This window comes from Onychomys torridus, chromosome 18 (genome assembly GCF_903995425.1).
Source record: "Onychomys torridus chromosome 18, mOncTor1.1, whole genome shotgun sequence".
In the NCBI taxonomy this organism is placed as follows: Eukaryota; Metazoa; Chordata; class Mammalia; order Rodentia; family Cricetidae; genus Onychomys; species Onychomys torridus.
Window position 1 is genome coordinate 64,128,132 of NC_050460.1, and position 23,674 is coordinate 64,151,805.

The window sequence follows — 23,674 nt, forward strand, 5'->3', positions numbered from 1 at the left end:
TGTGGCGATGCAGCCTCCAGGCCTTGACTAGGGTGGGGTGGGCACAGTCAGCACCAAGGCCCTCATCTGGGACAGCCTGCCAGAGGCTTGGATTCAGGACTAGTCCAAGGGACACTTCTGAAATTTTTGCAGAGAGGAATCCACAAAAACAAGCAAATTATGGCTCAAAAGCAATGCTGAGGGGCTGGGGCTGTAGCTCTGTGGTACAGGACTTATCTGGCATATGTGTTCCATCCTCAATGCTGCAAAAAAGACTGTCGCAGGACTACCAAATGTGGGTCCATCCCCAGCATAGCACATGATGGTCGCAGGACCACCCACGATGGCTGCGGGATTACCTCTGGCATGCCTCTGATTTTGCAAGCAGGGCTCAAATTTCATAATGGCTCGGCCACCTTCATTTTTCTTTCAGATTTAAAACACAGCAGTGTAGCCTGGCATGGTGGTGAACATCTACAACCCCAGGACTGCAAGTTCAAAGTCAGCCTTGGCTACAAGATGAGACCAACCAACCAACCAACAAATAAACAAACCTGTGAAATACAGCAGTGCTTCCGCCCAGCATGGTGGCTCACACCTGTGATCCGAACACTCAAGGGCCATGGGAGACAGGTCAATCTTAATCTTGGAAAAATGTGTGTGTGTGTGTGTGTGCGCGCGCGCACGCGCGCGCAAGCGCGAGAGCAAGGGTGGTAACAGCACAAAACCTCATCACATTATAAAAGCAGAGAAACCTTGTATAGGTGCTGTGGTGATCTGGCTTGTTCTCCAGGAGGAAATACAAAGAGAAAACACATAAGACTGCCTGGCAATGCCCACCTGAGCGGTGTCTGAATGTGCTTGTCCAGCATTGTGGACATCTTAGGATGAGGATGCCTAGGAAGATAGCCATGAAGAGGAAGCGGGTCACAGAGTCAGCCAGGATGCCTTCCAGCACATCCTGCTCACTGGCTTCTCGCAGTTCCCATCTCGCCTCACCTCTTGGGCCACCCTTCGTTTGGCCAAGTCCTCTTTCCACTCAGAGCACACTTGTACTCTCCAGGAACCCAATGCCCCTCTTTCCTAGCTCCAGCAAACTATCTGTTCATGTTGTCTCTCAATTGTTAGTTCCTTGGTTCCAATCTAATTCCACTTCTCCGTGGAAGCTCTCTCCCACACTGGTGCCCGTCTACAGACTCATTGCTCGATTATGTCTCCACCCCATTCCGGTGCTATCCTAAAGATGTCCCGAGGGACATCTTCTTATACATACTCTGCAGTATGCAACCTCACAACAGTGACTTCCCTCTAGTGCCTGGCACCTCTCTGGAACAGGTCCACCAAGGCTTTGAAAGATCTTTTGCACAGGGATTCCTGTGTCTGTTTAAACAGTCCTAAGACTGGTCTTATCTGAAGATAAGGAGCAGTAGGAGCTGCCCCACCCTGCCCACCCTGGGAATGGGATGGGCTCTGGTTTACATAACTTTGCAGCAGCAAGGCCATCAAGCTGGGTTGGGCATAAGGGCTACAGAATGTTCACAGGCACATGGCAGCTGTATTGGCCCTCCTTTTAGAGAGCTAAATGCATCCCAAGATTGTTCCTGGGAGACTGGCTGAGTCCACTTCAAAGATAGCAAGCTGATTGTGAGGCGGGCACTTTAACATTCCCAGGGTATTTGCCAGTCTTTCAGACACATGTTCTTCTGCCCAGTAGGACACTCCAAAGGTCTCTGGGAAACAGTTGGCTCTACCTCCAAATGTTCAGTAACAGTGGTTAAGAAGAACCCTAATCTCACACCAGAGAAGCTCTCTCCTCACCACTCTGATTCTTGAGCCCCCAAAGTCGGCCTAACTGAGCTGGGAGTGTGGGAGCGTCTGCATGCATCTGCTGGGAGAGGCTGCTGGGTTTCAAGAACATGGTAAGAATAGGCAGGAGGGACGCAGACTGGAACACCCTCCCCGGGAACCCCTCTCCACAGCTTCTTCCCAAGCACTCCCACCCTCTCCCCACCTGCTGCCCCTGCTAAGCCTGGTCTTCCCTCTGCCTCTCCAAAGAAGCTCAGGAAGTACCATGGCTCTTCTGAAGTAACTCCAGAATGAGACAGGCAGATGGGCTCCAAATGTTTCCAAACACATGTCATTTCTAGGAACTGTCCTTCCCTCAGCCCTGCCCTGGCCTGCTGGGCCTCCGCCCTCAGGTTTAACTATTCGGGGACGTGTCCTCTAGGACCCGGGCTTCTTGGAGCTTGCCACAGTAACTACCATCAGAAACATTCTCAGCACGGTGCTCAGGGACGGGGCAGCCCTGGCCCAGACCCTGGTCCCAGAAGCCAGCACACGGGGAGCTGGAGTGGGCTGCAGCCAGGTCAGCCAGCCCAAACTCTCTGTGACATCACGACAGCCTTACCTCATCCCACTCCGAGGCAAACGAAGGTGACTTCTCCAGCCTCTTCTTCCCGAGGCTGCAGTTGGACAGAGACTCGCTGCGACTCCCCATCGTGGTGTCCTCCGTGGGGGAGCAGGTCAGAAGGTCGGAGTCAGACTTAGACAAGCTGCGGCTGAGTTTGAGCTCCGCTTTGGGCTTGCCGGTGGGAGGGGCTCGGCTCCTGGCCCCGCTCCTGTCCTCTTCTTCCTCTGCACCAGCAGGGTGCAGAGGAACCGTGTGAGTCCAAGTCTGGAGGTGTGCTCCGCTGGCTGGGGCAGTCAGGCCTGCTGGGAAGCCCACCCTCTTGCTTTGGTCCAGGACGCCGGGCTGTGGGTTTCCAGTGCCTGGTACACCCGGCTCCTCTAGCTGCATGCTGGCCTCGAGGCAGGCGTCCTGCTGGGGGGACTCTGGGTGGTTCTGGCTGGGGGCAGTAAGCAGCTGGAAAGGGTCCTGGCCCACCTCACACACTGGGGAGGAGCCGTGGAGGAGACCTGAGAACTGCTCCGGGACCTGCCCGTCCTGCCCCTCCACAGAGTCCTGGCTCCGGCTGCTGCTGCTCTGCCTGTGGTCTTGGAGTGGACAGAGAGAAATAAAAAATTAAACGTGGCGAAAATCAACAGAGTTCCTTCACAGCGCGTGATGGCAGAGCAGAGTTCACAACAGAGAGAAGAAAGAAGTTGGAAAGGCTGAGGGGAGGGAGAGGACAGAAGAGAAGGAGGAGGAGAACAGTTTCATATTGTTCATGTTCAATCTGTACCCAAAGTCAGGGCATTTATGAAATCCCAAACACTGGCCTGATTAATGCTGCCTGGCAGCCATCCCCGTGTCAGACCTCTGTTAACATTAGCGACCAGACCTTGCTATATAAGGCCAGGAGAAGCACTAACTACAGACAGAAAGGACACACAGAAGGACAGAGTAAGGACAGAACGAGGGACAGGGAGCAAGAGTGTGCCAGCGAGAGCGACTCCGGGGACACTGGATACATTTCCATAAAGGCCACAGTGTTATTTAGAGCCGCCCGCCCGCCCGCCCGCCCGCCCTTCCTCTGGCAAGCAGCTAGGAGGGGAAAAGAGAGGTCATGATCACAACCTGCAACTTCTGGAATTCCTTAACTGAAAGCGCAAAACAAAACGGTGGGGAAGCGACTGCTTCCTTTCCCCTCCGGGCCACTCAGATCCACATCCACGCCTCGTCCTTCCGCAGGAACAGCCTTTTCCCTTTCTTTCTTTCTTTCTTTCTTTTTTTTTTTTTTTTGAGAATGTGTGCGCCTCATTCCTGCCAAGGCCTCCCAGCTGCTCATATTTGTTTAAGTTTAACCTTAGCTGATCCACTAGAAAAGGAAACAGTCTAGTTTGTCAGGCCAGGAGACAGCTGCTGCTCTCTGGAGACCTCCCTTACACCCTAGAAATCTGACACTGCTAGTTCCCGAGGCCAACTACTACCATACTCTCAAAAACGTCTGCCATGAAGTAGCATCAATAACTGGCCAAGTCCATGCCTCACATCAGTGCCACCCTGGGACACCTTGTGGGAACTCAGTCCGATCACAGATTCCCCCCACGCCATCAGCTGAGGCAACACCACCACACCCAGCAGTAATCACATTCCAAAGCTAACGGTCAGGCATATCGTCTACATGCATGGAAGTGGTACCAATTCTACATGCATGGATCCAAAGAATTCCCTGATCTGCCCAAACAGCCCAGGAACTGTTCATGAGGCCGAGCACCACAGAACAGAGTGTGTGGTTCCAGTGTTTTCACAGAGGAGTAATCTGTGGCCCCAGGCATGGTATGCTTTGCCCAGGGTGGTTGGGCAGAGGTTTACCCAGGAGGAAGTACTGGCTCTGCTCCTCTCCAGCTGTGTGGCCAGACATCTTGCTGAGCCTCTGAAATCCTTTACCAACACACCAGCGATGAGACTCCCGTTCCCACATTCGGTGCTGGCCCCTGTCCCTTGGGTGCTGTACAGTGCTATCTGGTGCCTCTTTTGCTGCAGAGCGCAGCCCCGACTCCAAACTTTCTTGCTTACACACCGGCAGCTGCAAGGTCCTTAAGGCAGCTCAGTACACAACACAGGGAAGTTGGGAAGGAGTGTAGATGACCAGCGTGTCACATACACGAGGTGCTAAAATAGTCTCCACAAGGTGATGCCAGGGTCTCACTGTGCTGATTCTTCCGAGAAAGCCTCTACAGGCCCCAACAACCAGCTCACCCCAGGCGCCTGCACCGCTCAGCTCTGGGCAGCTCTGCAGGGCAGAGGTGGGGCAGCCAACTCCTCATTACAGGCTCTGATTACTAATCCATGGGAACCCTGAAGTATGAACTTCAGTGCCTCCCTCCTTTACATCTGACCACTCTGGAACTTTCACATCCTTCATTCACTAATCCTGTACCCTACAGGGCAGTGAACAAGGCATAAACAACTTGAATGAGTTCTCCAAGTAGAAAAAACAGAGGTGAGCAAGTGAGAGAGCTAGTTCCATTCAGCATAACCGGAGCCTGAGGAAGTCATGACTTCACAGCTGCAAGCAGCCACTGTGACAATGGGTTCCCCCCAGGACAAGGCTGTCTGGTGACTTCTCTTGTACAGAGAAGATAATACATGACCATCTAATGGAGGTTAGGGTTAAGAGTGCTTTCCTTGACCGGGCAGTGGTGGCACACGCCTTTAATCCCAGCACTCAGGAGGCAGAGCCAGACGGACCTCTGTGAGTTCGAGGCCAGCCTGGGCTACCAAGTGAGTTCCAGGAAAGGCGCAAAGCTACAAGAGAAACCCTGTCTCGAAAAACCAAAACCAAAACAAAGCAAGCAAGCAAGCAAACAAACAAACAAACAAACAAACAAGAGTGCTTTCCTTGGAGAGGCTGATGGATCTGCCGACTGTCCGATGCTCCTGCCCAGGGTGCACTATCCTTGTTGATATTCAGGAAGGGGCCTAGGTTACTCCTCTGCATCAGCTCCAGGCTCGGAGGTAACCATTTATGGATGGTGAAGAGGAAGCAGAAAGGGAACTCCACAGCCCAGCACTGGGAGACCTCTTGGCTCACCAGACTGGTAGGGCTCAAACCCCAAGTCAGAGAAGGTTCTGGCTGCTTACTGGGGCAGCTGACAATGAAGGCCCTTAGACAGCCACTCATTCATGCCAGCCATCAATGAAGAAAGGGAAGCAGATGCCAACACCATGGAGATGCCAGGGGAAGGCTGTGGGCGGACAGAAGGGGTAGGAGCTTGTGTGGGATGGAGGTCTGTGAAGGAAAACACCTCTGTGAGTCACAGAAAGTACAACCTGCAAATCTCACACAGGAAAGAAGCCTTGGCACCTGAAGAACTAGATCATCAAGGCACAAGAACGTTAGTCTGTCTGTCTGTCTGACCCTCTCTCCCTCCCTCTCTCTGTACTGAGACAGTGTCTTGCTAGACAGCCCTGGCTAGCTTAGAACTCCGTACAAATTTGCCACCCTGCTCCCCAGTGCTGAGACTACAACTGCATGGCCCATGGCTTGGCTGAAACTGCGATCTTAATAAGCTAGTGTACTGTCTGTCCCTAAAAACTGTACCTACCCTGAGCATGGTGGCTTAAGTTACTTTCCTATTTCTGGAATAAACCACCATGACCAAGGCAACTAATAGAAGAAATCGAGGGTTTACATTTTGAACTACAAGCATGAGGCAGAGAGAGTGAACTAGAACCGGTGTGAATCTTTACACTTTCAAAGCTGCCCCTAGTGCCATACCTGCTGCAACACGGCCATACCTGCTGCAACACGGCCATACCTCCTCCAACATGGCCATACCTGCTGCAACACGGCCATACCTCCTCCAACATGGCCATACCTGCTGCAACACGGCCATACCTGCTGCAACACGGCCATACCTCCTCCAACATGGCCATACCTGCTGCAACACGGCCATACCTGCTGCAACACGGCCATACCTCCTGCAACACGGCCATACCTGCTGCAACACGGCCATACCTCCTGCAACACGGCCATACCTGCTGCAACACGGCCATACCTGCTGCAACACGGCCATACCTCCTGCAACACGGCCATACCTGTTGCAACACGGCCATACCTGTTGCAACACGGCCATACCTGTTGCAACACGGCCATACCTGCTGCAACACGGCCATATCTGCTGCAACACGGCCATACCTGCTGCAACACGGCCATACCTCCTGCAACACGGCCATACCTGTTGCAACACGGCCATACCTCCTCCAACATGGCCATACCTCCTGCAACATGGCCATACCTCCTGCAACATGGCCATACCTCCTGCAACACAGCCATACCGCCTAAGCTTCCCAAACAGTGTTACCAACTGGGGACCAAGTACTCCCACATTCAAGGCGATGAAAGACATCTTATTCAAACCATCGCACAGCTCTGAGGATTCTGAGGCAGGAGGACTGCTCTGAATTCAAGACCAGTCAGGCTACATAGCAAGATTCTGTCTCAAAAAAAGGCAAGAAAGGACATACTGAAGACAGCAGCCCCAGCCCAAGACTGCACTGCTCTTAGACGGCACGTGCTTTCTCAAGGAGAAAGGTTCTGACCAGGTGACCTGGTCGCTACTACAGACCATGATCTCAAACAGTCCAGTCCAGTCCACGGCAACCTGAGAACAGAACAAAGGATGGAATGGGAGTCGAGAGGATCACATGACAGTCCATTCCAGTGGTTCTCCCTCTTGGGACCTTTTTCTGAACATGAACAGCTGGGACGTATGAGGTCAATCTGAGACACTCTGGTGTGAGTGTGTGATTACCTCCGTCTCTGCAGCCCCTCCCAGTGATGAAATGGTTCTGGTCATGGGTAAGGACGTGGGTCTGGCTCCAGTGGACTAGAGCTTAAGTCCTAGCGCTAACACCAACACTGGGTGTTCAGAGCATTTGTTTTCTCTCCTGCTGCTGCAAGACTCAAGAGACAGCTAACCCACTCCTCCATAAATTCACCTCACCCTGCTGGCTCCCCCAGGATCCCCCTCACCCTGCTGGCTCCCCCAGGATCCCCCCTCACCCTGCTGGCTCCCCCAGGATCCCCCTCACCCTCCTGGCTCCCCCAGGTTACCCCTGCTCACCCTGCTGGCTCCCCCAGGTTACCCCTGCTCACCCGGCTGGCTCCCCCAGGTTACCCCTGCTCACCCGGCTGGCTCCCCCAGGTTACCCCTGCTCACCCTGCTGGCTCCCTCAGGTTCTCTTGGTAAATTCTGCTCACCCAGCTGGGTCCTGAGTCTTCCCTTTAGGAAGCTCTGGTCTCTGTGTTCCTGGCACTTTAGAATCCCCACCAACCATGAAGAACTGGTATCCTGTTTACACAGAAGCTGAAGTTTCCAGAAGGTAAGTGACCCTGAAGGTCACCGACCACGAGGAAGCAAGGGAGTTCAGATGTAAGCCTCTGCAGCTGGCCTGGCCAACTTCATTCTTTCTTGCTCCTCTCTGAAAACCGTTGTCCCATGAGGGTGACCAGCCCTCCTGTCCTTTCAGACCATCCTCTTTACCCACAGCACCTTCTGGAGGACCTGACACAGTCTCCTGAGAGGACTGCTCACACGTCTTCACCGTTCCATCCTGTCACCATATCCAAATCCAGGAAACTTTATCTCTTCCCACTTATCTCAGAGAAGCGCCTGCACCGTCAGGACTGACCAACAGCCTTCCAACCAGTGGACACTTCCTAGTCTTCATCTCCTAGCTCGGAGTCCCTGGACAGTGTTAGTGGTGCTGGCCACATGCTCATCTTCCTCTGCTTCCCTGACCTGGAATTTTTAGACAGTTGCAGTCGCCTGGGATAAAGGTGCCGTTGCTGCTTAGGACAGCTTCACTCTGCTGTCCAGGTTGGTGTGGAACTTGTGACCCTCTTGTCCTGCCCGCCCCACATCAGGTTTTCAGGCTGTTCTTTTTCAAATGTGCACCTCAGCATACCTACACAACCGAAGAGTCACACACTCAATGTTTAGGGACTTTCTTTAAAATGCCTTCTCCTTCCATGCTAATGACTTGAAAGTGAACAGCCTCCAGGATTGTGACTAACAAGTCCCTGAAAACACAAACTTCCTCCCAGCCCTGTGCTCATTTCTGCAGGGATCATGCAGCTTGCTGACGCTGTCTATTCTTCCCTCCTCGGCTCAGCTCTTCTAATCTCAGCATCTCTCCTAATCTTCAAACCACGCTTCTGGGGGTTACGGCACATCCACACAGATGTTCTCCTGGAACACAGAACTCTAGATTTAGCATCCTTCCTTCAACCACAGCCTTCCCAACTCCCCATGTTTACTGGTTACATAATACTTTCTCAGAGTCTCCCTCAGCACTCAGCCCTTCCTCATCCATACTTGGTGACAGCCTCCTGTCATCCCATCCCTCCCTCCTCCCCAGAGCTTCCTCTTGTCCCTCCAGGATGGTTCTCGTTACCCTCAGAGACTCATGAAGGTTCCTGGCTGCAAGCTATCCTGCCTCCAGCCTCTCCCAGTCGACTCCCAAGTTCCATCTTTCTCAAAGGGCAGCTCCTATGCTGTCACCCCTCCTAAAGCTAACAGTACTGCTCTGTCTCTGGAATAAAGACTGACATTTGAGAGCCAACACTCTGTGACAAGTTCTCTTTGTTCCAGCCAAACTGGAGTGCTGGCTGAGCTCCAGACAACGCTCCCCTTCCCCCCCTCCGCCCCACCGTTAAGTGTGCCACACCCCTGCCTGGAACCTCTGGTCAGCTCCTTCCCCAGTCTTGCCTATCCAGTTAAATCCTCTATTTCAGGGCTTAGCTCAGACTTTCTCTTCATAAAGCTGTGTCTGATATCTTACGTGGACATACTTTGTCTCTCTTTGGAACATTAAACTGCTTTTCTTTTTTAAAATCTCTTTCAAATGAATTTAACACATAAACAGCCCCTTTCAACTGTTTTCTGTATTTATCACACATGTCCACGTCTATAAACAGCTGTCAAAGCACTGGGTGGAAGGAAACACAGGCGCCATGTTCACAAGGCTCATTCAATCAGAGGAAAGTGAACTGTTCTAAGCCCAAAGCAGCAGCAGTGGGAGGGACGTGGGCCCAGCCTGGCTGTGTCAGGAGCCTAAGTTAGAGGCTGGGGAGCAGCTGCCACGCTGTCTGTTTACACACGCAGTCATGCACACTTCTGCCGGGAAAGGCCAGCCTGGACTTTCAGGTAAAGATAGGGACTGAACACTGGCAATATTTTCTCTTTCTGAACTCTGACTTACGCAACCGCAGCAATGCTATGTGAGAACGGGAGAGGCCAGGCTGCTGGGGTCACCACGGCTCAGGTATAGGAGCAGAGGGGCTGAGGGGACAGGTTCCTCCCCTTTAGTGGTCAGTCTTCTACAGCCTTCTAACTCAAGTGCACAGCTCCCAGGAGCATCAACTTGATGGCCCCCCTGCCTGCTCACGCTAAGCCTCATTTCCCAGCTCACGGTTAGCCCTCCTGGCGCCTTTGTGCCTCGAACCTGGGAAGCTGTCACTGCACTTGTGAGTGCTCACATGCCTGGGATGTCAGTGCACAGGGTCAAACACGAACAGAGAAGCACAGAGAGCGTCAAACAGAATGCCTCAGTCACACTGGCCCTGTGTTTGAGACAATTTGAACCACAGAGGGATATCCCTAGGCCTAAATCTATCATAAATGCCACGTGGGCCGGGTGCTTTTGGGGGGACATGCGTTTTCTGCCTCAAGGATCTGCTAACACTTTCTTCTCCCATGGCTGGGTTTTTCCAGTTCTGTGGGTGTGAACAACGTATCTGGTGAACATTCTCCTGTGCTGCTCTCCAAGACTGAGGGTCCATTTTAGGCGAGCAGGGATCCTTTGTGATTCAAACTGTCTCAAACACAGGACCAGTGTGCCTGGGCCATTTCTGTGCTTCCCCATCAGGGTTTGACTCTGCAACTCCAGACGCCCCCAACTCTTCTGAATGCTCCCCAGGGGTGGTGGCACCCTGCTTATCAAACAAGATTTCTTACAGCTTTTCACCATCACTGAAGGTCAGGCCCGTTCCTGGCCTCACCCCTACATGCTATTTGTGATTAAGTCTATGGCTTTCCTGCTTCTCAGTGTCCCTCCTTCAGGTGAAGTGTGACAGCTGCACAGAGCTGGAGGCTACAAGTCCAGAGGCTGTGTGTGTGTGTGTGTGTGCGCGCGTGCGTGCGTGCGTGCGTGCGTGCTCTACCCACTCTGGCTGCCGCGCCCTCCGCCGCCTCAGTGACTTCAAACGCCTCTCTTCTCAGGCCACCGTGCCACGCCACACGGACTTACGAGAAGCGTTTCTTCTTTCTTTCTTTCTCTTTTTTTGTTTTTAGAGACAGGGTTTCTTTGTCCTGGCTTTCCTGGAACACACTCTGTAGACCAGGCTGGCCTCAAACTCACAGAGATCCACGCGGCTCTGCCTCCCGAGTGCTGGGACTACAGGCGTGTGCACCACCGCCTGACACAAGAAGCGTTTCTACTGCCTGCACTATTTTCTTTCTTCTCTTCTGAGGTGTGTGGGGGGGGGTCCCTACATTACATCTGGGATGCTCTTGGACTCCTGGACTTAAAAGGCCCTCCTGCCTCTGCCTTCCAAATGATGGGACTACAGTGTGTGCCACTTCACCCAGACACCATTAATTTTAATGTAAAGAAGAAAACTGAGAAACAAAAGCATAGGCGACTTAGGAACTACATACACAAGAATATACATCTTCAGGCGTTAAAGCCTTTTTTGCTTTTTCAAGTATGTGTCCATGCGCCTTTTCACACTGATGTATGTGTGTGTGCACGAACAGATCACCAGTCAACCTCAATGCTATTCCTAAGGTATTATTCCCCATCCTGGGAGATTGGGTGTCTCACTGAACCTGGGGGTTCACCAAGACTGGCTGGAGGGCTCTCCTGTTTCTATCTCCCTGGCACTGGGAATAGAGATTCATGTTATCAGCCAGGCGCTGTCCCAGGACAGCTAGGGCTACACGGAGAAACCCTGTCTCAAAAAATTAAAACAAAACCAAAGAACACAGAAAGAAAAAATTCATGTTCTTGTCCCATGTTTGGCCTCGGGCTTGGAAGGCATGTCCTGACTGACCCAGCCCCCCACTGCTAATTTTATTTTTTCTTGAAGAACTGTTTTATATATATATATATATTTTAAAAAGGCCATAAGAGGGTACTGGATCCCTGGAACTGGACAAGGTGGTTGTGAGCAGCCTGATGTGGGTGCCAGGAAGCAAACCTGGGTCCTCCGCCAGAGTAGCCTAATGTCTTAACCAGGAGCCGTCTCTCCAGCCCCACTGTCTGGTAGTGTTGCCCCGTAGTGACAGTGCACTGCGGGACAGGCGCAGTCTGGGGTGGTCTCCTCACTTCCTTCTGCTAGTAGAGAGGGAGACACAAATGTGTACCCAGCATGCGCGCACAGCAACACAACTCACAACAGAAGAACCCTGGAGACACGTGCATCACCAACTGGAAACAGAAACTGAGAGGGCTGTTTAGCAGCCACGAAGAAAGAAGAGCCCGACACTTAAGAACCAAGACAAAACTGGGTCCACGATCTACAGACAAGTACAAAAAGCAAATTCTTGAGGTCACATGTGACTCCATCCTGGGTTAAATGCGAGTCGGCTACCTCACAGCCGCCACTGCATGAGACAGCAATGGCCTGAGGCGGCCATGCTCCACAACTCTGAGGACAAAGAGTTGGCCTCAGCATGCCATCTCTATGTATTCTTGTAATGCTTGCTTTCTTTTTCTCCTTGGTGAGTATATACCAGTATAATTAGCAAGGCAATTCCAAAGTATCTCCTGTTCCATCCCACACTACAGACTAAGGCCAAGTTCTGTCTCATTAACATTAACATAAACATAACCTTTGGAAAACAGATCAATTAGTTCATAAAAGCTGCATATGAAAATGACATTAATGGAAAAGGAGACAGGACTTATTTGAACTAAGCACCATAGGCTGCTGATTGCCTCCCTTCTGGGCCAGTGGTTTCTGCTTGCTGACAGGACAGTCAGGGCTCCTGAGACCAGCAAGTCCGTTTCATAGTTAATGCTTCACCCCTGTCTGAAAGCTCCAGTGAGGCACACCAAAGGGCAAGCCTGCAGGCAGGGTGCCACACACACCATGGTTCAATTAAATAGGCTGCCCACAGCACTCACTCTCAACAGCCAAACAGGGCAGAGCAGCAAGGAACAGAGGGGCCAGCATGAGATTATAAGTCTTCTTCCGAAGCTCCCAGGAACTGGGAGAACTCCTGACCTTGGGACAGAAAATCCCTACCAAGGACACCGGGCAGCCAGGAGATAGGTCCACTCAGAAAGCCTGCCTTCCTTCCTGTTCACTTGAAAGGCCGAGCTAGCTGTGTGCAGTCATCCCACCTGAAGCTTCTCAAAGAATCACCCTCTTCCTTTATGAGCACCAGTTTCAAGTACAACCTGACAGTGCAGGCCTATTTGGCCAAAATCAATTTCCAGGATTTTTTTTTTCCACCCAGACTTGAACTCTAGAGTTCATAGTAATCCCCTGCCTCAGTCTCCAGAGCACTGGGATTGCAAGTGTGAATGGCTATGCATGACTTATGTCATTTCAGACTCTAGAGAAGCCACCACAACTGTGCCTGCTCTAAATTAAGGATGTACCCACAGGACAGGCAAACTCATACAGCCAAGGCACTAGGGCTTCCCAAACTGTGGGATTCAATACCAAAATTAAGATCTCAAAAGCCACTGTAAAGGTAGGAGAAAAGACATTCAAAGAAAAGCACATTCGATAAAGAAGTTGTCAACAGAGTGTGGTGGCACAGGCCTGTAAGCGTAGCTAGCACTGGAGATGTTGAGGCAGGGGAATCACTGAGAGTTCAAGGCCAACTTGGGCTATAATGATAAGACCCTGTTTCAAAATCTTAGAAAACAAAAACAAAAATGTTCAAAACAAATGAATAAGAAAATAAAGTAATTTCAATTCAGCCAGGCAGGGCGACGCACATATGTAATGCCAGCCCTGGGAGGCTGAGGCAGGAGAACTGCCCTGAGTCAGAAGCCAGTCTGAGGTACACCTAGTGTCAAAAAAGACAAAAAAGGAACTTAAGCCAAAAACACCTAGAGACCTCAGACCTCGGTAACAGAGAGAGACAGCCCACTTTTGAAATGAGCCGGTGTTCGCAGACACTTCACCGAGGACTGGCTCACACAGCAGCTTAGTCGGCAAAGGCAGAGTCCCACCTCTCCTAGGATGAGACTGAAGCCTGGGGGTGACAGCACACTGTAGGAGACCCAGAATGGCCAGACACTGCACAATGGCCGAGTGGCTTCTTTGAGAAGAATGCTGCACCCAGAACCCAGAACCCAGAACCCCTCCTACAATGACATGCTTATCCCAGTGAATGAAAAATGGAGACAGGGCAGTTGTACCTGCCACTGCGGAAAACTGAAAAGACTCACTGTCCCCGGGTAGGAAGGGATAAACTGGCACACCTCTATAAAGGAACATCACCCAGCAATGAAAAGGAACAAGTCAGAGGTGCACGCTGAACGACTCCATTCATGTAACATTCTGGAAAAGGCAGATTGCTGGGGCAGACATCAGAGGCCCTGTCTCTGAGGCAGGGAGCAAGCGGATGCAGAGGGACAGAGGAAAACCTCTGTTGTGCTCAGACTGCCCTCTATTTTGGTTCTGGCTGGCAGTTACTCACAGACTGTGCACAAACACAGATGCATCTCACTGCATCTGAAATACAACCTTTTAGAAAAGTTCCCCCATGGAAACTACAGGACACAAACAGCTACTATGAATAGGAAGAAAGTTCCTACACGCCCAGGGGAGGCCTCTGAACAGGATAAGAGGCAGTGTGCTGGGGTACCTGACCAAGGTGTGAGTGACAGAACCAGCTGGAGACAGTAGGCATGCGCAGTGAAGGACCTCATAGCTCTAAGTGTGGGGGGCAGGGACAGGCAGGTTCCCTCCAGACACCACCCTTCAGTCAGCCCAGTGCCCGTGCACCCTCCTGAATGCAGGGCTGGAACTTATGTCCGGAATGGATTTTGCTGAAGCAATACAAGCGAGCCACAGTGACAAAGCACTGCAGTTTCAGGTGATAGCCCATCATGACCCTAACAAGGAGCACACTGCCCTGTGGTCAGGAACCACAGAGTCCACCTGGCCATCAACATGGGCCTGAACAACCTAGCTTGCTAGGCTAGCTTGACAGACTCACCAGTCTCCACGTTGCTGTTTGCTGTTCCTCTCCCACAGCTGGCACCTGGGTGCCCTGCCCTGCCCTGGCTGCACATGTGGGAGTGCTGCATCCCCACCCACCCACCCAGGTACTGGACAAGAGCGCCCACGAGGTCCCAGACTTAACCTTAGCTGCACGACCCACTTCTTCAGCACCTGCCCCCCCACTCCCCTCCCATCCTTTTCTGTGCCATGGAGTGAAGCAGGAAGTACCTTGAGTCCTTCCGTCGGGGGCCCCCAGCTTCTTGGTCTCTGCTGTGAGCAGCAGCTCATACGGGTGCTCATCCTCCTCCCGGGGGACACTGCTCTGAATCCGGGGTCTCAAAGCCAGGCCCTAGGAGACAGAAACACCCGGAATCCGTTGGGCACAGAGACGGGAGGTGCGTAACAAAGCTCCAATTCCCGCCACCTTGCAGGGCGGGCCAAGGCAGGACCGAGTCGGGCACCCTGTGGACTCAGGTGCTTTTCTAGTCCTCTGCACGCACGTTCTGGCTCATTCCCCAAGGTTACCATGCCAGAAGCTTGATGTCCAGTGCAGCGGGGATGGGAAACAACGCCAGAGATGTGGGTTGGTGGTCCTCAAGACTCCTGTCCTAACAAACCCACCCCTGAGCGGGGTTGTAGCTTATGAGGCAGTACAGCAAAAGGGTGTTACCACGTGAGCCTGGCACCCCCATGCTCTGCCCTAACCAGAAGCTCATGAACAGACGGAGCCACTTCACTGGATTTTTGGCACCTCACCTGTGAGTCAAATAAACCTCTTTTCTTGATAAACCCAGACTCAGCAACAGAAAAACCTAAAACAATTAAATATGAAATCTCACAGTGTGACTAACCCATTTTTTTGGCTCCATCTTATCCTCCAAAAAAAATGGTAAAATCCAAGCCTTTCTCTCTGCCCTCCCTCTCCAGTGTTTCTATGAGAACACTTTCCTGGTAGTTGTTACCTAAGCTGCACTGTAACTGCCATCTCTCCATACCTCTTCTCTGACATGCACGCATTCTACCCAAGGCTAGTATCCACCTCAAAAGAAAACAAGACACTCTTGCCACTTAAATGGCCTGTCCTTGTCCTCCTCTTCCCCTTGCTCTGCTGCTGCAGGCCTGGCTAGCCTGGAACTTGCTGTGTAGACCAGGCTGATCTTCAACTGGCAGATCCTTCTGCCTCTGCCTCCCCAGGGCTAGGATTAAAGGCATGAGCCACCAAAGCCAGCTTGTAACTATCCTCTTCACAGATCCCAAGAGCTGTGGGAACAGATCCCCCGAAAGCTAGCTTTTTACTGAATTATAACGTGACTTCAGACGCCTCCAACAGTCTTGAGAGCGGGCAATTAGCAATGTGAGTTTCTGTGGGAGAACAGCAGCTTTGTCTACTGAGAAGGTCTTGATTCAAGCAGGTAAGCACCTCCCAGACAGGGAATAAACCAGCTGCAGGGCTCCAGTTAGGTGAACATCAGGGCTCCTCAGCTAGTCCTGGCAGTAGAGCCAAGATGGTAAAAAGCACAGTGCTGGAGACACAGGGGAGGGTGTGAGACTCCTGCCCTGATAATTCTGCTCATCTGCCCTGATGCGGATGTGTGTAAAGGCAAGTGAAGAATAATCACATACCAGCTTCTGCAATCAAGCCAGAGCACAAAACTTCCAGAGCTGTTTGAAGTATAAGTACAGCCTGGGAGTGAAGTGGGGGTAGCTGAGATTCCCACTCATACCTAACAGAACAGCAGATCCTACAGGGAAGCTCCTCTGCACATACAGACACCGCCCACCACGCACTGGAAAAGCACCAGGTTAGTGATTCACCAGAGTCCTCCTCTGTGGGGACAGCTCACTGCAAGCAGGGCTTATAAGCCCTCCAGAAGAGAGGACAGCATTCCCAGTCTTACTAACAAGGCTGTCTCTCTGATGGCAGAACCATGGTCTCACTCTAAAAGTGCTGGGCACAGCAGGTACCCCACCTGGAACTAAAGGTGCCTTTACTCTGGGAGCCCTGGGCATCATTTATTGTTCTGTTTTCACAGGAACACAATTAAGGGGACAAAGAGGGACCATTAAGTAGTTCACACCCTGTCAACTTAACACCACAGGCTTCGCTGACAGGAATTTGTGCTCTGCAGGTTTTTACCCATATGATCCCTCAGGCAGAGCCCTGGAAATCTGATTCCCAGTATTACTGCCTCAGCAAGAGTTCTCACCCAGGCCCAGGCATGCTCCCCTGAAAAGAAGCTGACAGCCGCCAGGATGCCAAGCCTACCATACAGGGCAGGACAGAAGACTTCAGAGGCAAATGAATCCACCAGGCAGGGCAAATGTGAGCAGAGACCATCAAGCACCACAGCTGGGACACCAGTTACAGCCAGGGTACCTGATTCTGGACATTTTATCTGTAAACTCAGAAAGGGCCAGGACCTGTCCAAAGTTAACGCAAAGTTCACGTTCCTCAGGTTCTAACCCAGATTGGCCTCACTTTCCTCCAGCCAATGGGCTGCCTTCCCTTCTTCCACTGCTAAGGAGAGACCCTGCTTGGGCCCAGACAATAAACGGGGGTGTTCCTTTCCTCTTGTTCTGGCCGTGACCAGACTAGGGGATTAAATCTTCCCAGTCAACAATAAACTTTTCTTCCAGACATCCTTGTTCCCACAGAAATGGCCCTGTGTTGCAGTGACTATGTAAGAACTGGTTGTCAAAAGGCAGGATTCTGTTTTCACTGAATTATTTCTTAATCTTCTTTCCCTTTTCCTCCAGGGCTGGCAATGGCTCACAGCTGAAGAATCTCTATGGAAAGCAGCACTGCTTGGGCACAGAAGGGTTGCAAGTAGCCAGCCATCACCCCGCTGTGGCTTGGAGAATCCATGGGGGTGTGGGTGGCTGAGAAGCCTCATCACAGAGGAGACCATGGCAGCCGGTAGCCCATCATGAGGAGTAAAAACTTTTCGTGTATGTGTGGTGTGTGTGTGTGTGTGTGTGTGTGTGTGTGTGTGTGTGTGTGTGTGTTGTCTCATGTCTGGCATCATGATGAGGTCATTGCTTGAATAAGCTCTTCTACAGTCAAATCCTGGGTCACATGATTGACATGTACACAGCCCTCAGATTTGGCTTGGTCATAAAGCCTTCCGTAGTACCAGAGACGGCTGAGGTCAGTCCTCCAAGTACTATAAACAAAATAAATCAGCAGAAAGTTTACTGACATCACTGTCTCAATGTGAGGTTTAGTTTTAAAGCTTTGAGAGAGTTGGAAACTATACGGTGGGGCTGGAGTTCTTGCTGCTCCGGCAGAAGACCAAAGTGTAGGTTCCAGGACCCACACTGGGCAGCTCACAAGCATATGAAACTCCAGTTCCAGAGGACCTGATGCCCTCTTCAGCCTCTCAGGATCCCAGGCACAGTCTTAAGTCACAGACAGACAGACATGCCCCAAAAAACCACCCATATACATAAAATAAAATAATAAAGATCCTGTCTGGATCATCAAGCGAACAATGACTCAGGACATGTCTCCTCTCTATTTATGCACCCATAATAACAACAAACAGGCAAGTTCAGGGCTCTCATTGTCATGGTCTCCCCAAAACCAACTGTGTTGTTTCAACTGGTTTAGAATTGCAGGCGATTAGGAAACATTTCCAAAGGATGAACCTCACACACTGACATCACGCCAAGCAAGATGGCCCCGCAGACCAAGGTGTTGGCTCTACACCTGACAACCTGTGTTCAATTTCCTGAACTACATGACGGAAGGAAAGAACTCTGTCCTCTGAACGAACACACACACACACACACACACACACACACACACACACACACACAAATATAATAAAGTCCCTTTTGTTTTGTTTTGTTTTTCAAGATAGGGTTTCTCTGTCTAATAGCCTGGCCATAAAAACATTTTTTTAAAAGGTAGACTATAGGCCGGGCGGTGGTGGTGCACACCTTTAATCCCAGCACTCGGGAGGCAGAGGCAGGGGGATCTCTGTGAGTTCGAGGTCAGCCTGGGCTACAGAGTGAGTTCCAAGACATACAGAGCTACTTAGTGAGAAAAAAAAAAAAAAAAAATGTACACTGTTTCAAATAACCACCTCTTTCCTTCCCACCCTCCCCACATACCTCCTTTATCTTTTATTTTTTATTTAATTTCATAAACTTGATTATTTAATAAACTTGAAAATAAAATATCATGCAGCAAAAGTAACCGGACCAAAGTCTATCTTTTCCAGTTGTCACCTCTAACCTGGTTTGGATACAGTCTTTACAGGAAGCAGTGAAAGGGTTAAAACAGACAGGAGCCCTCTGGGGCCCAACCACCAAAACTTGGTAACACTGTACTGTTCATACAATGGCAAGGACGAGGGTACTGGGAACCTTGTATCAAGACACTCATGTGTCTGCCTGGCACTCACACACAAATGCAACAGTCCTTTCCTCACAACGAACACAGGCTGGGGAATCGCCTTAACGACAGAGAGAGTGCTTGCTTGGTACACACGAGGCTCTGGGTTCAATGCTCAGGGGCTGGAGAGATGCTCAGCAGTTAAGAGCACTGGCTGCTCTTCCAGAGGACCAGGACTCATCCCAGCACCGACATAGCGGCTCACAACCATCGCTAACTCCAGGTCCAGGGGATCTGATTCCCCCATCCTACCTCCACGGGCACCAGGCAGGCATGGGGTGCATACATATACATGCACATACAAAAAAAAAAAAAAAAAAATCGTAAAAGCCTCCTTTTGAGCTCACACATCTACCGTTTAACAATTGCTATGTCAGTGATGGGGTGACCCCAACCCTCTACCTCAGAGGCTGTCAAGGGCAAGTACTTCTTATCTACGCGCTCTTCCTCCTCTTCATCAGGTGGCGGCTTTGCTGGAGGCGGTGGGCGTTCCCTCTGCAAAAGGAAAACAAATATTCTACCATCTCTCCTTTTCAATATCTAACTTTTTGGCTTACTCTTATTTTAGTTCTTGGAAATAAAAAGAACTATGTAAAGAATTGCCCCAGGAGCCTAAAGTTCCGGTCCAGCCTCTGAGCGGAGGAAGGGCCCCACACCTGTCGGATGTCTGCAGCACAGACCGTAAACACCTCCTTCCCGGCCACAAGGGAGCAGCAGGGAGAGCTCACAACTGCCTCGCTGGCACACACGGCACAGACACAACACCTGACGGCAAAGGCGGAGGCCCAGCTTTCCGTCTACACTGAAAAGAAGGAACCTTGAGATTAAAAGACCCAGCTCTGGAGCGCTGCTAAAGCCAAGACTCTCGGGGAGCAACGGGGAAGCAACCAAAGACGCAACATTTGTCCTTGCTCAGACGCCCACGCTGTGCTGCTGGTCATCCTCTTCATCAGGAAAAGTTCCACACCAATCTCTTAGCACCTGTAGTTCCCACGAGTCAGGGGACTGAGGCAGGAGGATCACCCAAACCCGAGAGTTTGGGGTTATTTTGTTTTTTTGAGATAGGGTCTCACTGCGTAGCCCTGGCTGTCACAGGACTTGCTATGCAGACCAGACTGGCCTCACAGAAATCCTCCTGCCTCTGCCTCTGGTGCTGGGATTAACAGCATGTGCCACCACGCCCGGCACATCTCTTGTTTTTAGTCACCCCCTTCAATGATAAATACATGACAGGTGTCACTGCTGCTCATCTAGACAGGAGCATGAGCGCCAAGGCTCCCTAGGGCGGGGCTGGCAAGCTTGCTCTGAAAGGGCCTAAAGCAACTACACCAGGCTCCACAGTCAGTCCTGCCTCAGACACCAGGCAGACGGTCCATGTGACGAGATTCCAAAGCAACTTCATTCAAACACAGTGGGCTGTGGTTTTCCAACCCTCTCCCACAATAAGGAACTCGCTGAAAGGGGACGTCGGGCAGGTGAATGAAGGGTGGACAACTTTAGGAACACACATGACCCTGGTGTGGCAAAGCTGGAGCCTGGAGAGCCATTGCACCCATACCTTTCCCATTTTCTGCAGGGCTGGAGCCCCTACTCAGGGGAGGGTTAGCGTGGCGGGCCCAAGCTCAGCCCCAGGCTTGCCCGTCAGTTCTCTGTTGCTAAAGTAGGTGGAGCTTGGAATGCTGAATGGTAGACATTTCCAGAGAAATTTGCGAAGATGCTGCTCTGGATTTTGGCACCCAGGACCTTTCTGCTCAAACATGCTTCTCTACTGCACACCAGCCTCCATCACTCCGTCCTTCTGTGAGGCCAGAAAACGAGAACAAGAATGGCCACAACACACGCGTGCACACATGCCAAAGCACACACTCCAAGGTGCTCTGGCTTTTTCCGCACAAGCAGCAGAGGCTGGCCTGCAAAGGTTACTCAGCTCTCTTTGGAACTGTGTGGCTTCTAGCAAAGGCACTAGCGCCCCCTACTGGGAGACACCTGCAAGCCCCACTTAAAGCAAAGCCTTCACACACAGGTTAGATACCAATAGGGAAGGGAAACCCCATGCTCAGCAAATGCTCTCCCTTTCACCACTCAGAGAGTGTGCTTGCAGCTCTTGCTCACACCGCCTCTGCTAGGCTGCCACACTAGAGGGCTCACTGGAACCCACACTCAAACACTGCTACTGAATCAGGGCAGGGCAAGGAGACCACCAACAAAGAACATGCCATAAAGTTCTAGGCCTTTCCCAGGCCAGTTTGAAAGGTCAAGGACAACCCTGTCCCCTGCCAGAACTGGGCCAGAAAGGAAGGCCAACAGGAAAAACCCACATATGCCCCCTATCTGTCTCAAGGTGGTTAGCCAGCCAGGTCAGACAACACCAGGGTATGAAAGCTTATGACAACATGTGGAGTTGGAAAGAAAGTGGGGACAGGGCTGCAGACAAGGCATACTGACTCTGGGGGAGAAGGGGAGCAGGAGTCTAGAGGCCCAAGGACAAAGCAGTGCAAGGACCAGGTACAGACCAAGGAGAAACAGTGCTGCTCACATGGAAGGGGACTAATAAAGAATCAACCAACAGACGTGCTGTCTAATAAGTGCGCACACAGTCTGACTAAGTCTTCTGTGCCCTCCCCTCACGGCAGGACACCCCATCTGCATGGCTGGTGAGGCAAGCAGGACTGGGTACAGCCAGCAGCTCCTGCCACTGGGTAGTTCTGCTGTCAAGGCTACACCAGAACAGAGACGTGGATCTGTGCTAAGGCCGTGGAGGATGGAGAGACGCAAACAGGCTGTGCTGAGCTTGAAAAAACAAAGCTCTACCTCAGTGTGATCTGTAGTTTTACCACACTGAACAGGACAGACAAGACATACCCCCCCCCGCCCCCCTCCGCCAAGAACAGCGGGGGCTCAGGCCTCTGAAACATAGACAGCAGCAGACCTCCTCTGGCCAGCACCCCACAGTGGCCACCACAGCCCCCAGGAGGCTCAGCCCTGGCCACATACAGGCCTCACTCCAGCAGGTCTTGCTCCAGTGGCCTCGGCCTCCTTGTTCACTGAATCTCGGTCAGACGATCGCCCACTGGCCGTGCTGTCCAAGGACTGGCAGGACACAGCATTGTACAGCGCCTCGTAGGGACCCTCCTCCTCAGCATGTGCATCAAAATCAATGATCAGCTCACTTACTGCTTTCTCCACATTCCCTGGAGAAGAGGACAGGGCAAGATCATTAGTAAGTAATGGGGGCAGAGCCCTGGGTTCTAGACACTCTGGCTGAGCAAAGACTCCTCAGCAATAGGAACCGTAACAAACACTAACCCACAGGGAACATGGTCACTTTGATGAGGACAAAGGCTGATTTTCTCTGATTCAATATAGAAGAGTGCAGCACAGTGGTTGAACTTCAGCTTAGCATGCATGTAGCCCTGGGTCCAATTCCCCAAGAAAAGAAACTACTTTAAATAAGTAATTCCCATGTCCTCTGTAAGACTCCAATATCTCAATACCATGTGAATGAGAACTGAACCTGAAATGTAGCAATGTGTAACTGAAAATTAGAAGTAATGCTTTAAATTATGGTTGATTTTTTTGTTTGTTTGTTTGTTTGTTTGTTTTTTGAGGCAGGGTTTCTTTGTGTAGCTTTGGCTGTCCTGGAACTTGCTTTGAAGACCAGACTGTCCAACTCACAGAAATTTACCTGCCTCTGAATTCACTACCTCGAATTCAGAGTTCTGTCTGCCTCTGCTTTCTGAGTGCTGGGACCGAAGGAGTGTGCAGGAGGCAGGGCTTCTCTTTGGACCTGGAGCCTACTTTAAATGATTTGGTGAAAGCTACACACACTCAGAGAAAAGCAAACCTTTCTGAGACAGATGCTATACGACTTGACGGCTGTCTCCTCAGCGCGGTTAGAAATGGCAGCCCTGAGTGGTAATAGTCACAAACATCAGCATGAGTTCCTGGAAAGCTAAGAGCTCAGTGAATGGTTGATTCCACTGCCAGAGGAGTCCAACATCAAGTGAAAGTCTGGAGTGGGCGTAGGAATGGGTTGGCGGGGGCTGAGGAAGCCAGCTCACATAAGCCAGGAGCCTGAGGCCCTCCCGCTTCTGCCCCCACTCCACCCCCCCTTTACTGTCTCTTTTTACCACTACATTTGGGGGTGCTGTTGCTGTCAATTAGGATTTATCTGTCTTTGTCTTTTATCATCCCACAGGCTGTTCAGTAAACCAGAAAGGATTCTGTTGTGGAATGTTAGTTTAAGATGTGTTACATTTGTTTATGCTGTGGAAAATTTGTTTAATGATGCAAAGAGGAGTTACATTCTTTTATGTTGCATTTGTTGAACTCTGTAAAGCTGTGTTACTTTGTCTAAAACACCTGATGGTCTAATAAAGAGCTAACTGGCCAATAGCAAGGCAGGAGAAAGGATAGGCGGGGCTGCCAGGATGAGAAAAAATAGGAGGAGAAATCTAGGCTTGAGAAAAGAGGGAGGATTGAGAAAAGGAGAAGGAGAAGATGTCAGGGGTAAGCTAGCCAGCCACAGAGTAAGAAGGAAAGAAAGATACGGAATAAAGAAAGGTAAAAAGTCCAAAGGCAAAACATCGTTAAAGAGAAACGGGATAATTTAAGTTAGAAAAGCTGGCTAGAAATAAGCCAAGCTAAGGCTGGACAT

The 23,674-nt window shown here is 51.1% G+C and overlaps 1 protein-coding gene across 6 annotated transcripts in view; it reads right to left on the reverse strand.

Annotated features, from left to right (window-relative positions):
- Anks1a (ankyrin repeat and sterile alpha motif domain containing 1A) overlaps positions 1-23,674 on the reverse strand; it is a 165,340-nt gene that overhangs the window by 65,860 nt on the left and 75,806 nt on the right. For all 6 annotated transcript variants that reach the window (XM_036168273.1, XM_036168274.1, XM_036168272.1 and 3 more), the window contains 4 exons: positions 22,012-22,208; positions 19,420-19,512; positions 14,847-14,967; positions 2,387-2,973 (listed from right to left, as the gene is read on the reverse strand). In XM_036168273.1, coding sequence (XP_036024166.1) covers positions 2,387-2,973; positions 14,847-14,967; positions 19,420-19,512; positions 22,012-22,208 — 998 coding nt within the window. The remainder of the gene's footprint in view (positions 1-2,386; positions 2,974-14,846; positions 14,968-19,419; positions 19,513-22,011; positions 22,209-23,674) is intronic.